At 46.0% G+C, this 17,294-nt stretch overlaps 1 protein-coding gene across 1 annotated transcript in view; it reads left to right on the top strand.

Annotated features, from left to right (window-relative positions):
* Positions 1–808: 808 nt before the first annotated feature.
* Positions 809–17,294, top strand: part of Dcdc2c (doublecortin domain containing 2C) — a 28,231-nt gene continuing 11,745 nt past the window's right edge. Inside the window, exons 1-3 of the mRNA XM_035447235.1 lie at positions 809–1,095; positions 2,769–2,820; positions 9,253–9,329. Of these exons, the coding sequence (XP_035303126.1) occupies positions 809–1,095; positions 2,769–2,820; positions 9,253–9,329 (416 nt within the window). The remainder of the gene's footprint in view (positions 1,096–2,768; positions 2,821–9,252; positions 9,330–17,294) is intronic.

Below are 17,294 nucleotides of genomic sequence, written 5' to 3'. Positions count from 1 at the left end.
ATACTGAAATGCCACACATTTGGAGTTCTGGGTACTAGTGCTGATGGCAGCCAGTCCCTCACATAGTGTGTACTGAGCCTGGAGTCCTACACAAATGTGGGATGAAGTTAAGAAACAGAGGGTCAGAAGGTGACATGCTCCCAGCAACCCCCAGTGTCAGTGGTCAAATGGCTTTGGAGTACAGGGCAGTGGCATGCTGGGAGGTCAGGATGGGCACCCCTGGCCCAGCGCCACCTTTCCCCATTCTCTTCCCTGAGCTCCATCACTTCACTTGTCTGGTGTCTGTAGATGGAGCGCTCTCTCTTCTCTCTCTCTCTCTCTCCTCTCAAACTTACAGAGATCTTCATGCTTCTGTCTCCAGATGCGTGCACCACCTCACCAGGCTTCCCCTTTTTTTCTATCTGAGCTCTTCCTGCACCCTCCCAGCCTTGGTTCTGTGTGTCACACCCCTCCCCGATCTGTGTCTACACTTGTGTGTGTTCTCTGTTCCATGCCATTTACCTCTCTGAGCTTCCTGCTACTCCCAATCTGTTTCTCTGTCCTCACCTCTCTGCCTTCTGAACCCTCCCTCTCTGCATGCTTCATGTCCCTGGCCAGTTGCCTCTGTCCTGCCTGGCTCTCCTCTATCGCCCCTCTCCCGCTGGCCCAGTCATAATCGCCACAGGACGTCAGCGTGTGCAGCAGTTTCACAGCCCACTGGCCTGGCAGCCCAGTCCCGCCTGTGGCCCGCAGCTCGAGGGAGCCCGTGGGTTCTCCGCGAGTGTGCTGGGTGTCCCCGTGCACGATTGGGCACGTCCCGACAGTGGCCATGGGCACGCGCGGGCCCTATACGCTGGTGGACACCACGCCGGCCAAGACCATCTTGGTGTACCGCAACGGGGACCAATTCTACGTGGGCCGCAAGTTCGTGTTCTCGCGGCGCCGCGTGGCCAACTTCGAGGCTCTGCTGGAGCAGCTGACCGAGCAGGTGGACGTGCCTTTCGGTGTGCGGAGGCTCTACACGCCCACGCGCGGCCACCCGGTGCTCGGGCTGGACGCCTTGCAGGCTGGTGGCAAGTACGTGGCTGCGGGTCGCGAGCGCTTCAAGAAACTGGAGTAAGTGCGGACTTTGGATCTCTTCCCACCCAGGCCTCTACAGCAGCACACCCTACCCAGCCCTCTGCACACAGCACATCCCTCCCAGAGCCTCATCTAAGGTGTCTGGCAGCAGGGACCACTGTCTTTGGGAGCAACAGGTTATACACAGAACCCGGGCTAATCCGGAGGCGGGGGGGAGGGGCGGGCAACGGGTACAGATTAGTTAGCATTTTCCAGGCACTTTTACTGCTATGAAATAGATGCACGATATTTGACGGTGAACTCAACACAGAGAAGCATTTAGGCTTCATTTTCTTCATCTTTTAGGTTAATGACATGTGAAATCGGGCTCCAGTCTGCTGAATAAAACTATGAAACACTTCTGCACTGACATCAGTAAAGTGCACGGGCCTTAGCGTCTGTAACTGCTGAGCCACTGAGCAGTTAATATTCACCAGATAATAAGATTCTAATTGTGTCACTAGCAAACAGTTGTAAGGGACGCTAGCAGTGCTGGGGTTCCCCTCCTCCCTCCCAGTGATGATCAGGGGCCTGTGGCTTGAAAGGTTTTCACAGAGCAGCTTGCTGGAATACCGTGAATGTGCCGTTTAAGTTCAAGCCTTCCTGGTTCTGCCTTGTCATACGCATCAAAGCCTGGGGGTGGAGAGAGTGTGTGGCAGGCCATGACAGGTGGTGGGAGAGACAGTAAAGGTAGAGTGAGGGAGCAAGGACTCCCTCTGAGTGGGACGGAATAACAACTTTGGGCAAAAGATCCATTCTCAGAGTTCAAGCTCTCATCAGTAATCAGGTAGTGAGTGTCCACCTCACAGCACCAAACAGATTAAATAAATACCCTTCTTCAACTTGCTTGCAGCCAGGGCCACTTTACATCTTCCTCTCCCTCTGGAAACATCAGCAGAGTTGCTCAGTGACCATCAGCCCCGGGGAATTAAGCCTGCTGCAGGTTTCATGTTCCCCCCTTTAGCCACCCTGCTTGCTGGGTCCTGCTCTCTTGGTCTGTTTCCATGTTCTTGGGAGTGCAACACTGAACAACTCATAGCACTGTGTGGTTTTTGTGCCTTAGTTTTCTGAATTATTTTTGCATGTTTTGAAAAATGTAACGGTAGTCCGTTGTCTCCTCTGGGAGACTACTGTTTATGAGAGAACATAAAAACCAGGATCTTAGAGCTGACTAGCAATATGAGCTTGGAGAAATGGAGAGTATGAGGAGGTTAGGAAGGTTGAAGGACACAGGCCTGTGGGCAGGGGCAGTGAGTGGCAGAGTCCTAGGCTGAATATCCACAGGCTGGGCTTTGCCTGGTCCACACAAATTTCAAAGATCAGAGCGTGAACTTGTTTGTTTGTTTGTTTATTTATTTATTTATTTGAGACAGGCTTGCTCTGTGTAGCCCTGGCTGTCCTGGAACTCACACTGTAGACCAGGCTGGCTTCAGACTGACAGAGATTCACCTAGTCATGTCACCGGAGAGAGTTCCACAGGGCAAGGCTAGCTAGTACAGTTGGAGGTGTCCCATGACATGGTGCTGTCACATTGTGATGTGGATTCATTTTGACTTGTGGGGTTGCCTGTCTCATTGCTGACATTGGTTCCTCTTGGCAGAAGCTTCACGGTTCAGTGAGAATATTGCCTTTCTAACTATTCTCTCTCCTTTCTATTTTTTTTTTTGCAGCTATATTCATATAGTTCCCAGAAAACCTACAAAGATGAAAAAGTTGAAGGAAGTAAGTATCTGAGACTAACTAATAAGACGAATTGAATTAGAACACTTTGGCTACAGGCTTATCAATTTTATTAAGCTTTTCATAAATTGTCATCTGGGTTTACTGGTTTTACCATTTCCTGATTCCTATTTTGTTATGTCTTTTCTAATTTGTATTCCCCCCTGTTGTGTAAGAAGGTGTGCCTTTGGGGGAACCTCTTTTTATACCCCTTCTCCATCTCTGCAGGATATGCTCTTCCTTCCCCAGGGATCTCTGTGCTGGATTTCGAGGGCTAATGACTCCTGAGTTTTTGTTAGAGCTGTTTCAGAGACAGTGTCTTCTTGGCTTAAAGGGACCAGTAGGGGTTTCCAGGTTTGGTGCCAGGCTGATGCTTTAGATAGGAACTGGGCACCTATCATTCCCTCCAGTGTGCCCCCTTGCTTGCTTCCTTCTTGTGCTCTCTTCACTTCCATCTGAAGACTTGGCTCCCCACCCTCAGGCTGGCATAGGAGCTGCTATGATCACTAATCAAGCATGCGATTGGACCATGGAGGGAAAGGGCTTGGTAACCATGGTGAATATGCCTCTGATTAAACCTAGGTTGAATCTCTCTAGTCTTGCTTTTCTCTGGTTCATCACTTTCTTCCCACCCACTTATTCTTTTCACAATGGCCATCATTCAAGCCTGGCAGGAGGTGCTCATTACCAATCCAGGAGCAACTGGGTCTCTTTTTTTTTGGGGGGGACATAATAGAAGTTCTGGAGGATGAATACCCTCCAAGAACATTGTTGGCAGTGTGTGTGTGTGTGTGTGTGTGTGTGTGTGTCCATGTGTGCATGTTTCCCTCAGCATGAATGTTCCTGCTGTTGGGAAAAGAGAGGCTTCAGCTACTTGGCAGTGATGATAGTGATGGGGGGGACAAGGCTGGGCTGAACATTGTACTTGTGCTTTCTTCCTAGCCTCCCAGAGGGGACATTACAAAGCACATTAAATTGGCTCAGCCATACAACCCATCATTAAAAGATTGTCTCTGTGTATTCATATTTGTATGCATCAGCGTGGACATGTGCATGCCACATCACGTATGACCGTACATGTGCAGAGGTTAGGTGACAACCTTAAGTGTTCTCACCTTCCACCTTGTTTGAGGTAAGGTTTCTGAGGCTCTGTGTAAGCCAGGCTGGCTTTAGGGCTTCTGGGGGATTTTCTCATCTCTGCTTCCCATATCCCTGCAAGAGTGCTGGGATTACAGATGTGTGTGCTACTTGCACCCAGCTTTTTTGTGGGTTCAGAACCTCACAATTGCACAGTTAGTGCTTCACCCACTAAGCTATCTCCACAGTCCCATGACTTGTCATTTTTAATGTAAAAAGATTGAAACACTTCCCAAAAGATGAACTGTTGTAGAATATTATTTTAACTAGGCAAAGATGTGTTACATTTGTTTATACCACAGAATATTACTTTAACTGTGAAAATGTGTGTTACTTTTGTGTATGCTGCTTAAATATGTGTGTTTAAATATGTACAGATGTGTTGCATTTGTTTCACCTTGCCTGCCTAAGGCACACCTGATTGGTCTAATAAAGAGCTGAATGACCAATAGCTAGGCAAGGAAAAGAATAGGCAGGGCTGGCAGGCAGAGAGAATAAATAAGAAAAGAAATCTAAGCTCAAAAAGGAAGGAAAAGGAAAGACAGGGAGATGCCAGGGGCAAGCCACCCAGCCAGCATGGAGTAAGAAGGAAAGACAGACATATAAAATAAAGGTAAAAAGCCCAGAGGCAAAACACAGATAAATAGAAACAGGGTAATTTAAGTTAGAAAAGCTGGCTAGAAACAGGCCTAAGCTGAAGCCTGGCATTTTTAACAAAGAATAAGAAGTCTCCCGTGTCTTTATTTGGGAGCTGGGTGGTGGCCCCCTAAAAGAAAAAGCCTGGTACAATGAACACTAAAGCCCATGTAGCCTGACCCTGCTTGAGCTCCAGCCATACTTGCCTGCATGTTCTCTGGGAGTCCACAGTGTCATGCAAAGTCAGACACAGGGATGTGAAAACCAATGTCTCCTATAGATCTGTTTTTCACCCAGGAGATGGCATGTTGACAAATGAGTTTTGATCTGTTTCCTGACCTCACTGCTTAAGGGTAGCCAGCCTTGTGAGGCATCTCTCTGTTTTTATTTGGAGAAGTAAGGAAACAGGTTGAAGACACAGAGTTGCAGATTTAGTATACAAAGTGATCTTGGAGTGACCCAGGGTGACCCTTCTTCTTAAATTTTTTAAAAAGATTTATTTATTTAGTGTATGAATGCTTGGCTTGCATGTATGCATGTATATATGTATGTATGTATGTATGTATGTATGTATGTATGTATGTATGTGTATCATGTGTATCTGGTGCCTACAGAGGTCAGAAAAGGGCATATGATCCCTTGGAATTAGAGACATGGGTGGTTATGAGCTGCTAGATGGGTGCTGGGACCACTGCTGAGCCATTTCTCCAGTCCCATGACCTTTCTGTTTTACAAATGAAATAAAAGGGCCAGAAGTTGTAGCTCAGTCAGTAGAAAACTTGCTTAGAATGAAGGAAGCCTAGAGTTTGAGCCTCCAGGAGTGGTTTGGCACTATAACCCCAGCAGTCCGAAGGTGGAGGCAGGAGGATCTGGAGCCAAAGCCATCCTCAGCTACATAGTGTATTTCGGGCCAGCCTGGGCTACATGAGACCCTGTCTCAAAAACGAACAAACAAAACTAAAAAGCCAACCCACAACATTTTTTACAAATAAAAACAAGAACTGTGCAGACCATGGCATGCCCCTTGAGGTAGTCATGGTCCTGGGCACCTATGTGTTTCTGATGTCAATTGGCTCAGGCAGTAGCTTAGACACTCAATGTTTAACAGCAGAGCTTTCTTCACGGATACCACCAGTCTCTTTCCACACATACACTGGAGCATAGGAGAGTTTGTTGCTCATTGTCAGGTTTCTTTCTGAGTGTGTTTATGTGAGGATGCTAGAGTCTCCTTGGTGCTAGAGTCTAGTTCAGGTGCTAGTTCAGGCAAGAGATGTTTGGATGTTCCCTGAGGGTGAACAGTGTGAGAACAGGTAAAGAGCAGAGACTTTGCAGCACAATGACAGCAACAAGCACCTGTCAGGTGAGCCCTTAACCTACTCCAGGCATTCACCGAGGTGTGCTTTCCATCTGTACTTTCCACTCTCGAGAAGGGGTTTGTTACTGGGATTGCACCATACATGTGAAGAACAGGCTGAGGAATGCCAAGCAGCTGAGCTCCTCATTATACTGGCAACAGCCAGAGCCATCCCAGGAGTCCCTGAGCACCCTGCTAACAAGGTGCCACATGACTCTGCACTGTGAGGACACGCCTTTGGGTGGCTTTTCATGGACAGGAGTCCTTGATGCTGTGCATTTCTGGGAACATTGTATAATCTGGTTCTTTGTCACCTGGCTGTTTTGTGAGGTTGTTTTGGAAATTAGTTATGCTGCTTTATGGAACCTACCCACAGGGCTTGGAGCCAGCTGATAACTTCACTGCAGCTGTAGTGAGAAATATTCCATGGTTACCCTCAGGTCTCCATTCTAGGCTTAGTTTTACTACCCTGGGCAGTAGGTTTAATAGTCTGTTGGGTACTTCGGCCTCAGGCAGATGAGTGATGTGTGTGACTTACCAGAACTGATGAGTGAGACTGTCTTTCCCATCAGACAGTAACGGCCACATTGGTTAGACTCCTCTTAGGGACATGATTACATGGAGTACAGGGAGCAAGAATCCAGAATGTGTGCTTAATAGCTGCAGTTATTTAATTAGGCGGGTGCTATCAGGGTTAATGAGCCATTAACACATCAGAAGCCCAATTAGCCCATTGTTTCCATAGCTGTATGCAATCAAGCAGAAAGCCCTTCCTAGGGTGTCTGTACCCAGGAGAATGTCTCAGAGCGCAGTTTCTGTTATTTTGTTTTCAGACCAGGTCTGTAAATGCATGCCCATTGCTGATATCCATGGCATTTAGTTTTCACACTGTAGTGTGCGGGTATGCATCATTTTATATGCAACCCACAACAGAGTAGCAGTGGATGCATGCATGCACTTCCTTCAGCCTTCACGGTCTCCTTTCTCTGGATCCTTTCCCAGCAGCAGAGTTGTCCTGGTGCCTTTTCCCTCATCCACTGTCTATTCAGCTTCATGGATGGTTTCCTCAGTGTCCTGGCAGTTGCTCATTGATCAGCACTAGGGTCATTCAGATGAAGGACTTCCTACGCCAAGAAGGCCCATACTTGAAAGGATGGTGTAAGCCAGGAAACAAGAACACCATAAGCAACATGAAGGCTGAGTTGTTGCAAGGTGCCTTCTAAATACTTAGTGTTATACACACAGGCCAGTCCAACTGTCACACCTCATCCCTCAAACTCCTTTATACAGTCAACAGCTGTCAATACAGAGACTTACAACTGGTCAAAGTGCAGAGAAGAAGTGATTGTGAAGTGCTCAGAGCCCTAAATGGGAATCCTACCACACCCCAACTCCCTAGACGGCATGGAAAAACCATAAGAGCCAGAGATCAGAGATCAGAGACACTGTACTCATGAACTCTCAACTGCTGTGGTTGCTAGCACAAGACTTGTATAGGATCAAGTTAGCCAGCACTTCAGCATACAGAAGGAAGGGATGTAAGAGGCCTCACATCTAAGCTAAGGGGATATTGGCAGTTGCTAGGCAGTACTAATTAGGCTCAGTGGATTATTAAAAATAAGACATGAAAGCAGAGGGGTGTTGGGGGTGGCTGGGAGGAGTTGGGAGGACTGAATGGGAGGTAGCTATGATTTAAATACATTATGTTCATGTGTGAAATAACCCAATGATAATAAAAGACAATGATAATAAAAAAATTCAAAAACCAAAATTCCCAAACAAACAAGGGTGGAGCAAGACAGAGCAGACTCCCTGAAGACCAGCTGGAGTGCAGAGGGTGATGACAGGGTGAGTACTCTGTCTCTGCTTGCTGTGAAGAAGGGCTTGGATCTAGGGAGTTAGGTCTGTCTGTTGTAATTTTAAAAAAGTGGCTCGTGGGAGAAAGATGCCATGCAACGGAGTCCAAGAGGAGGAGGTTTTTGTTTTGTTTTGTTATTTTTGTTTTTTTAATTAAGGGAAAAGGATCGTAAAAAAGGGGAAAGGTGAGGGGGGAGACCAGCTTCCAGGAAGGAAAGAGGAAGGAGAGGGAGAGGGAGATGGAGATATGGGGAGAGGAGGAGGGGGAGAGAGGGAGAGAAGGCTGGAGGTGGGCAGGGCTCTTTTAAAAGGGAACATATTGAATAGGCACAGGCGATGCTCTTAGTGGTAGCAGCTGAGGGCATATCTTGCAAGAACTCCAAAGGCAGGCCAGTAAACTGCCTAAATACTAACATTGCCAGTAAAATTCTTGCTACTCAAGTGTAAGGACCTGAGTAAACTGGGGCTGTCTAGGTGTGGTGGCACAATCCCAGCCCTCTGGAGGCAGAGGCAGGTGGGTATCAGTGAGTTCCAAGTCAGCCAGGGGTAAGAGTGAGATCCCATCTCAAAACTGGGTCTGGTGGTGCACACCTGTAAACTAATTAGTGCTGCCTATGTGGGCAAGGGCATAGAGTACCATCCACTGGAGCATGGGCAATATACCATGGGCCACAGTGCTAAAGAAAACTTACTCCCTCTCTGAGCAGCCAAAAACTGCTACTGTGTCCTCAGATAGGGCTGGGGGCTCTTAAGTCTACTCTTTGTGCTGGAGCGCTAAATGGCTTGATCTTGTGCAGGCCATAGGCCAGCTACCACAGCTACCATGAGTTCACAAGTGGGATGTTCTTGTCAGAAAGATATTATTTTACAGCTGTTGTTCTCCTATGCCAGGACCCTCCAGATTTCTTCCTATTTGAATGTCCCCCAGGTGAAGTACTGAGAAGGCCTTGCATTTGCCTCTGCGCATATTCATTCTTAAGAAAGAGCCCAGCAGGCCTGGGGATTGTAAGGAAGGTATCACACCTGGCTACCATACTCCACTCTGTGGTCTGAAAACAGAAGCCACCTTTTTTCCAGTCCTCATACCTCGTAATTTGCCCAGCAGAGCATGGAACACCTTGACTGCCAGTGTGCATTTACTGGGTGCATTGCTGTGTGTATCCCCATTATGAGCTGTGTACCCTCCTCAGCTTTGTCACTCTTTCCCCTGACACTCTGTGTGTCTCCCTCCAACTTCCCATCCCTTGGCCTTCAGCCTACGTCACTCCCACTTGTCACCTACTGGAGAGAGGTTGGACTCCTGGTGCACACCACCTCTCTGAGTCCCTGGGGGACCTGTCCTTGGTGGTCTATAACCTTGGTAGTTTTGGGGTTCTGCTATCCTTGCTGTTGGTACTGACTAGTGTTTGCTCATCTGAAGTGAACTCTGGGGCCTGTGGTTTGTTTTGCAGGTCAAGCCGGTGGTACACTGTGACATCAACGTGCCTTCCAGGTGGCAAACACAGAGCAGATCATCCCGATATATAAAGTGAGTTCAGTGTCATGAGTGTCAAACCCCAAGCATGTCCTGGCTTCTCTCAGGCAATGCTCTCCTGCTGGGCCACCTATTCCAGGCCTGTTCTCATTTCCTCTCCTACTTCCTCTCCCTCTCCTCCTTTGTCTCTCTGACCACATACCACCTCTCTGTGGTCAGCCTTCAAGTGTCCTTCTCTGAGGACACTGTTCAGTTGGGGTGCCACCATCTTCAGCAGCTTTCCTGAGGTGAAAAAACAGCTAGAGAGAGAGAAGGGAATGGCCTGATTAGGCAAACTTTGTATCTCCCACCTATCTTCAAAGTCTCAAGGACTGTGTGTCTCAGATGTCCCTTGCTTTCAGCTTCCAGAAGGGAGTCATTTAGAAACACAAGTCAGGGCTTTCCATACTGCTTCTTGAAAATATCAGGCCTCAAAAGAGGCAGGCTCTCGGCAGTGGACGCCTTTCTGGGACCTGTAATATGCAGAGAAAGGATAAATAAGTACATGGTTAGCTTAAAAAAAAAAAAGACAACTCTAGGAGCCTGGCAAGATTGCTCAGTGGGTAGAGACACCTGCCCACAGGCCTGACAACTTGAGTTCAACCCCTGGATACTATAAGGTGCCAGAAAAGAATTGACTTCTGGAGAGTTGTCCCTTGATCTCCACATTGGTAATATACTCACAGATGGATCCATACATACATATACATATACAAAAAAAAAAAAAAGGTTTTAGGCCATCAGTTCAGTGAATGAAGGTGCTTGTTACTGAATCTGATGACCTCAATTCAATCCTCTAGACTCACATGGTGGAAAGAGGGAATTGACTCTTGCAAGTTGCTCTCTGACTTTCATACAAGTTCTGTGACTTGTACAAGTGCACACACACACACAAGCACGCATGCATGCATATGCACTCACGTGTGTGTGCACACACAAACACACATATGCATACACCGAATGCAACTTTAAAATGTTTGAAAAGTGCCAGGGCTTCTCTGAAATAATAGTAGTTCCAGTGTTTCTAAGTTTTGCAGACACCATCTTTTGTGTAGAGCATGCCATACTCTTAGGGGACATAACTGGTTGTCCTGGTTAATGAAGACACACATCTCTGTAGCCACAGTTTGGGGCCATGGCCCAGTGTATCAGTGACTCTTGAAGAAGATGTGTTTCACATCCTGATTGGAGTGCTGGGAAGGTCCACTAGATGGACCCAAATAGCCATCTAAATGCAGCATCCTTTCACCACAGAAAAAGCAGATCATATTGGCCGGGAGAACTTGTGACTGTGAAAGCAAGTGTAGGTTAGGGAGAGTTTCTACATCGGGTGCTCTGTGTCAGGCATTCAGGATAGGAAAGACTCTGACCTTCTCTTGCAGTGGAATGGCAAGGCTGGTATGACCTGTGGAACATGGCTTTTGTTATGTGGAGGGAAAGCCTGGAGCTCCTTGGTGAGACTCAGGGGGTACTATGTAGATGGCTGTGACCATAGAATTGTGATGTCACCCTAGTTGGAGGCTGAGGCTCAGAGGTGGGACCTGGTTCTGGTATTAACTGTGAAACCCAAAGAGTCCCACTCTGCAGGGACATCCTTCACCTGCTTTGTAGTGGGGTATCTGCTCTCAGTTTGGTTTCATGTGGAGAAGTAAAGAATATAGTGTGTGTGTGTGTGTGGTGGGGTTCAGAGAATTTTACTTCCTTTGTTTCTTAAAAGTGAACTGGTGAAAAGTTTATAAATCCTGGGAATGTTTCCCCAGAGACTCCCTACTCCCTTTGGGAAAGTGTTTTAGGCCAGAGGTGAGATCATTGGAACTGGAGGGTAGCAGGCAGATATTTGGCCTCTTGGTGAGCAAGAGAAGGCATGGCACAAAAGGTGACAAGACCATGCTCCAGACAATGGGTAGAAGTTGACTGTGGCAGCATCATGTCTGCCACTTAGCTCTCAGGGCTGCTGTCTGCCTTGGCCTATTGCTAGCTGCCAAAACTCTTGGTGGAGCCTCAGGTTGAAAACTTCATTTGGAGGCCCTAGCTATCTCAGAAGTCTTCCTGAAGTTTCACATCAGTGTTTGTGGTGAGTGGAAACATGCATGGAAGCATGAACTGAGTTCAGTACATTGACCAATGTGGTCCTCTCCACTGGAAGTGGTGGTGGTATACATAAGTAGGCAGCTTGTCATGTGTCCAGCTTGACTGGACTTAGAGGTATTTTGGCAGAAAAAGTGTTTAGGAAACATTGAAAGATACAGGTGTCAGATGGTCTTTGCTGTTGGTCATAAGAGAAAGCCACGTGTCCCCATGAAGGAGAAGGCCAGGGAACAGCTCCCCCTGGCCTGTATCACATCACAGGTTTTCCCCGAAGCTGTAGAAGAAGCGAGGATAACTGCTGGTCAAGATGAAAGTTACAAGTCCAAAGCCATCATTTTCTCCCTTCTTCAGTGAGGACTCATGCTGTGTAAATGAGATAGAGACACTTGTGACAGACTTGGAGGTCATCCAGTGGTCATCTGAGCAGACTAAACATCTGGCCTTTCCCTGTCCAATTCCTTCCAAGTACGAGGCTGTTACTTAGGCCATTCATGCCTCCTTGGGAAGCATTATAGTGATGGTGTCTCTCCCAAGGGAGAAGAGGAGTCTCATTAATGTCTGGGAATTGAAGTGTGTCCCAGGGTGTAGTCCCATGCTTGGTAGCCATTTGGAGTCTTCATGAATTGGGGAAGAGGCTTTGAACATACCTATCAGTCAGTTCATTTATGAGCATCTCTTGAGTTCTTTATACTATGTGCTCTACTGTGTGTGTGTGTGTGAATGAGTGTGTGTTCTCATGTGTATAGGTGCATGTGCACATGTGTGCACCAACATGTGGAGGCCAAAGGACAGATTCTGCTGTCATTTAGCTGCCATACTCCATGGTTTTTGAGACAGTCTATCACTGGCATGGAACTTGCCAAGTAGGCTAGTTCCCAGGGAACTTGGCCAGTAAGCCCCAGGGATATGCCTTTCCTATTCCCCAGTGCTGAGGTTAAACTTGTACCCCTTGATGACTCTTTTCTTTTTTTAAAATATGTGGATTCTGGGGATTAAACTGAGGTTCTCATGCTTGCAAGACAAGCACTTGCTGACTGAACCATATAGCCCTTCCTACTTTTTTTGTATGTTTGGTAATTGTGCATGTACGCATGTTCATATATGTGTGGGTGTGCATGTGTACATGTGTATGTTGAGGCCAGACACTGGCATTGAGTGTCTTCTTCAGTCACAAGCCATTTTATCCATGGAGGCAGGGTCACTCTCTGAACTTCAAGCATGCTGATTTTTATCCCTGTGTCTACTTTCCAAGGGTTGGGGTACAGAGACTGCTATGCCTTCCCAGCTTTTAGGCAGGCACTAGGGACCCAAACTTGGTCCTCACACTTCCCCAGCCAGTGCTTTATTCACTGAGATACTTTCTTAGATCCTCCCTCCTTTAATTAGACCAGTTTGCTGAGCTTATAGCAGAGCTCCTAGAAGGTGCGCCACTGGAGTCTGTTAGTGGCTGGTGTGAATTCTTCAAAATAAAGCAGATTTCTAGCTTTGGAAGTGGGGAAGCTGAGACCCACAGAGAACAGGAAGTCTGGCTGTCCTTTGGGAATCTGACTCCTGTGGTTTGCTGCCCCATACATTTGTTAAGTGTGCCAGGTCAGGGAAGACCAAGAGATGAATAGAAATGTATACTTGTGAGCTCACTGTCTAGCAGGGGATAAGTGATGAGAGAGAGAGACTTGTGAAGTTCTAGAATCAACTCTTTGACTTTGACTTTGGTATTGAAGGATTGTAGCACGAGTTCTAACTGGTCTTAATAATAAAAACCAGGTGTCAGATATTAGGGGGTGAAACCTACAAGATCAGAGAAGAAGAGTAGTCAGCCACTAGAGTTCTTACCTCTATGAAATCTCCAGACTGAAAAGAGACTGAGCTCCTCCCACCTTATATTCTCTCTCCACCCAGCCATATCACTTCCTGTTTGTTTGTTCAGGCCCCCAGACCTCTATGGTTAGCTCCACTCTCTGATCTTCAGGCCAGCTTTATTTGTTAGAGTACAAACAAGATATCACCACAAAAGGACTTTTCAATTCAACTCAGCTTGAATTTGAATTGGTTCTTGTGTAGAAGTGTTTGCTTTATCAGTGGATGAGGGAGGAAGAGGCAGCCAGCACAAAGTGTGAGGTTATACGCATGGCTCTCCCAACACATCGGATTGGGCTACCTTATCACAGGAATAAACATGACCCTAGCTTTCGTTTTTTTTTTTTTTTTTTTTTAATAAATCTACATAGTGACATTTTACAGTTATTTTGTTTTTATATTTTTTTTACTTTTTATTTGTATTACAAACAAGATTGAATCACATGACTATCCCAGTTCCCTTCTCCCTCCCTTCCTCCCCTAACACCCCCCCAACTAAAACCCTACCTATCACATGCCCTTTATTCTAATCTACACCTGTCTCAACCTTTCTGCTCCTTCATGACCTCTGCATCCTTCCCTTTCTTCCCTTCTCATTCTTGTATCTCCCTCCCCCTTCTTCCCATGTTCTCAATTTGCTCAGGGGATGGTGACCCTTTCCCCTTCTCCAGGGGACAAAGTTTGTCTCTCTTAGGGTCCTCCTTGTTTACTAGTTTCTCTGGCAGTGTGGATTGTAGGCTGTTATCCCTTACTCTATGTCTAAAATCTACATATGAGTGAGTACATATCATGTTTATCTTTTCGTGATTGGGTTACTTCGCTCAGAATGGTTTCTTCTTGTTCCATCCATTTTCCTGCAAATTTCAAGATTCCATTGTTTTTTTTTTCCTGCTGAGTAGTACTCCATTGTGTAAATGTACCACATTTTCTCTATCCATTCTTCGGTTGAGGGGCATCTAGGCTGCTTCCAGTTTCTGGCTATTATAGTGTTGCTATGAACATCATTGAACGGATGTCTTTGTTGTATGAATGTGCTTCTTTTGGGTATATGCCTAGGAGTGGAATTGCTGGATCTTGTGGTAGACTGATTCCCATTTCTTGAGGAGTCGCCATACTGATTTCCAAAGTGGCTGTCTAAGTTGGCACTCCCTCCAGGAGTGGAGAATTGTTCCCCTTTCTCCACATCCTCTCCAGCATAAACTGTTATTGGTGTTTTTGATTTTAGCCATTCTGACAGGAGTAAAATGGTATCTCAGAGTTGTTTTGATTTGCATTTCCCTGATGTGGCCCTAGCTTTCTTGCAGTTGTGGCCATCAAGCTATTTCTGAGAAAGGTGATTCGTTGGAGGAAGGATGCTTAGTCGGAAGAACTCACCTGGGATTTGGAATCAGAAGGACTTGGCTTTCCACTAAGCCTCTGTGACTAGGGAAGCCACTGGCCTTTGTGTTTCTTCAGCTGGGTCTCAGAGTTGTGGTATTTGCTTTACTGAGTTACTGGAAAGTTTGAGACAGTCTTTATAACATACACAGGAAGTGTGCAGTAAACCATCATCTCTTGCTGGCTAAAATCCATGTACCATTCCGTCTAGATCCATATGCTATTTTCCACTTTCCAAAGTTAAAATATTTTCTTTTCCTCTATTTCTGGAAAGTCTAAATGTAGCATAGCAGGTAGTGTGCTGACTAAGCAACGTGAACCTCTCCTCACCTAATTCAGAATTTTTTTTTTTTAATAAATGGACTAAATTTTACCACAGAGTGAATAGTTGTAAAAGTTACCAACAAAGCAAATTTCCCTCCCACCTTACACCCAAAGTTCTCTAGTGACTTCCCTAGCAGTGACAGACAATTGCTCTGTGTCCTGCACCATAGGTACCCTCACTGCTTTTCATATATAGTTTACCCAGGAGACAGTTTCTCATTAGCATTTATCAATATGTCATGCCTGGTGAAACAGCTACAATGTCTTGAAGTCCACGAGCTCCCTTAGCATGTATTTCACCATGGTAGGATTTAATATGTGGCTGTCTGTCACTCATCCATGGAGGACTTCTGGAAACTATGAGTATTTAGATTAGGCTGGCTCCCTAGAGCACTGGGTGGAGACTGACAGTTGGGGCCTTGGACAACCTTGGCGCTCTACAAGGCATCTGGTTTTCCTGAAGGTCCCTGCTCAACTACAGAGTTGACCTATCAGTCTCACCTTTGAACTTGGAGTTCCCTAACTTAAGATTTGGAGAATTTTTTTTATAAATCTTTTTTTTAGGATTATTTATTTATTATGTATACAACATTCTGCTTCCATGTATATCTGCACACCAGAAGAGGGCACCAGATCTCATAACAGATGGTTGTGAGCCACCATGTGGTTGCTGGGATTTGAACTCAGGACCTCTGGTAGAGCAGTCAGTGCTCTTAACCTCTGAGCCATCTCTGATTTGGAGAATTTTTGTATTTCTTTCCTTTACCATAAACATTTCTAAACACCTTGTTTACTTATGAAAAATGTGGAATCAAAAATTGAAGGCTCAAACTCCCGAGGTAGCCACTCCCTAAGAACAACCACTGGTAGCCTCGAAGCACATAGATGCATGTGCTTTCCTCATGAAGCTTAAGCTGCTTTTAATTTAATCAATCAATCAATCAATCAATCAGTTTTGGTTTTTTGAGACAGGGGTTTCTCCGTATTGGTTTGGAGGTTGTCCTGGAACTAGCTCTGTAGACCAGGCTAGACTCAAATAATTTAATTATTTTTTTAAAAGCATTCACTATTCTTGGCCACAGACCCTTGGTAAATGCAAATGCAAGCATGAAAAGTTTTGGGGAGCTGTGTAACTTAGTGTATTGCAGCATCATGATTTATTTAACCGCAGCTCTCTGACAAGACATTCATGCCTTTGTATCTTTGTTTTCCTAAGTAACTATAGTGAGAGGTGAGAGATGTCTTCATACAGTCTGAGTCTGAATTTCTGTGAAGTGGGTTTCATGGCAGGGAAGAATGAAATCTGTGAGTAGTATGTTGGCCTCTCTTGCTATGCTATCAACATTGTTCATGTTCAACTACATGGGTGGTGTGTGCAAATGCCTATTCCCAACACTCAGGGGATGACTGCCTATTACAATCTCAGAGGTTAAGGGCCACAGAGATGGCTCAGCTGGTACATTACTTGCCTTGCAAGCATGAGTTTGGTCCCAGAACCCATCTGAAAAACGGTGGGCATGATGGCCAGTGCATGTTATTCTAGCATTAGAGATGAGGAGACAAGTAGAGTGCTGAGGGTCCCTGGCCACCCAGCCTAACCTCCTTGGAGAGCTGCAGGCCCTGTCTCAAAAAACAAGCTGGACAGTGTTCAGCTGATGCTGTCCTCTGGCCGCCACATGAGCGTGCACTTGTACACACGCATGCAACCTTAAAAATGCAGGCAAAATATAACATGTTTGTGCTAAAGTACTATATTCTTGTCAATCCCTATTTAAAAAAAATTTTTTTGGTTCTTTAGAGACAGGGTTTCTCTGTGGCTTTGGAGGCTGTCCTGGAGCTAGCTCTTGTAGACCAGGCTGGTCTCGAACTCACAGAGATCTGCCTGCCTCTGCCTTCCGAGTGCTGGGATTAAAGGCGTGTACCACCACCACCCAACCAAAAAAGTTTTTTTTTTAAAAATTAAATTTATTTATTTATTTTACAACCCTATCAGAGTTTCTTCTCTCTCCTTTTCTCCCATTCCTTCCACCCAATTCCCTCTGCCCCTCTTCAATCCACTCCTTTTCTGTTTCTGTTGAGAAAGGAGCTGGCCTCTCATGGGTGTCAGCAAAGCATGGTGTTTCAAGTTGAGGGAGGACTAAGTTCCTCCCCTCATATTAAGGCTTGATAAGGCAACACAGTATGAGGAATAGGTTCCCAAAAGCCTGTCAAAGTGTCAGGGATAGGTCCTGCTCCCATTGCCAGGAGTCCCACAAACAGATCAACCTACACAACTGTCACACATATAGAGGGCTTAGGTCAGTCCCATGAAGGCTCTTTAGCTGTTGGTTCAGA

This window comes from Cricetulus griseus, chromosome 7, assembly GCF_003668045.3.
Source record: "Cricetulus griseus strain 17A/GY chromosome 7, alternate assembly CriGri-PICRH-1.0, whole genome shotgun sequence".
Taxonomy (NCBI): Eukaryota; Metazoa; Chordata; class Mammalia; order Rodentia; family Cricetidae; genus Cricetulus; species Cricetulus griseus.
Note: the sequence above shows the minus strand (reverse complement) of the source record. Positions and strands in the feature narration are given on the sequence as shown.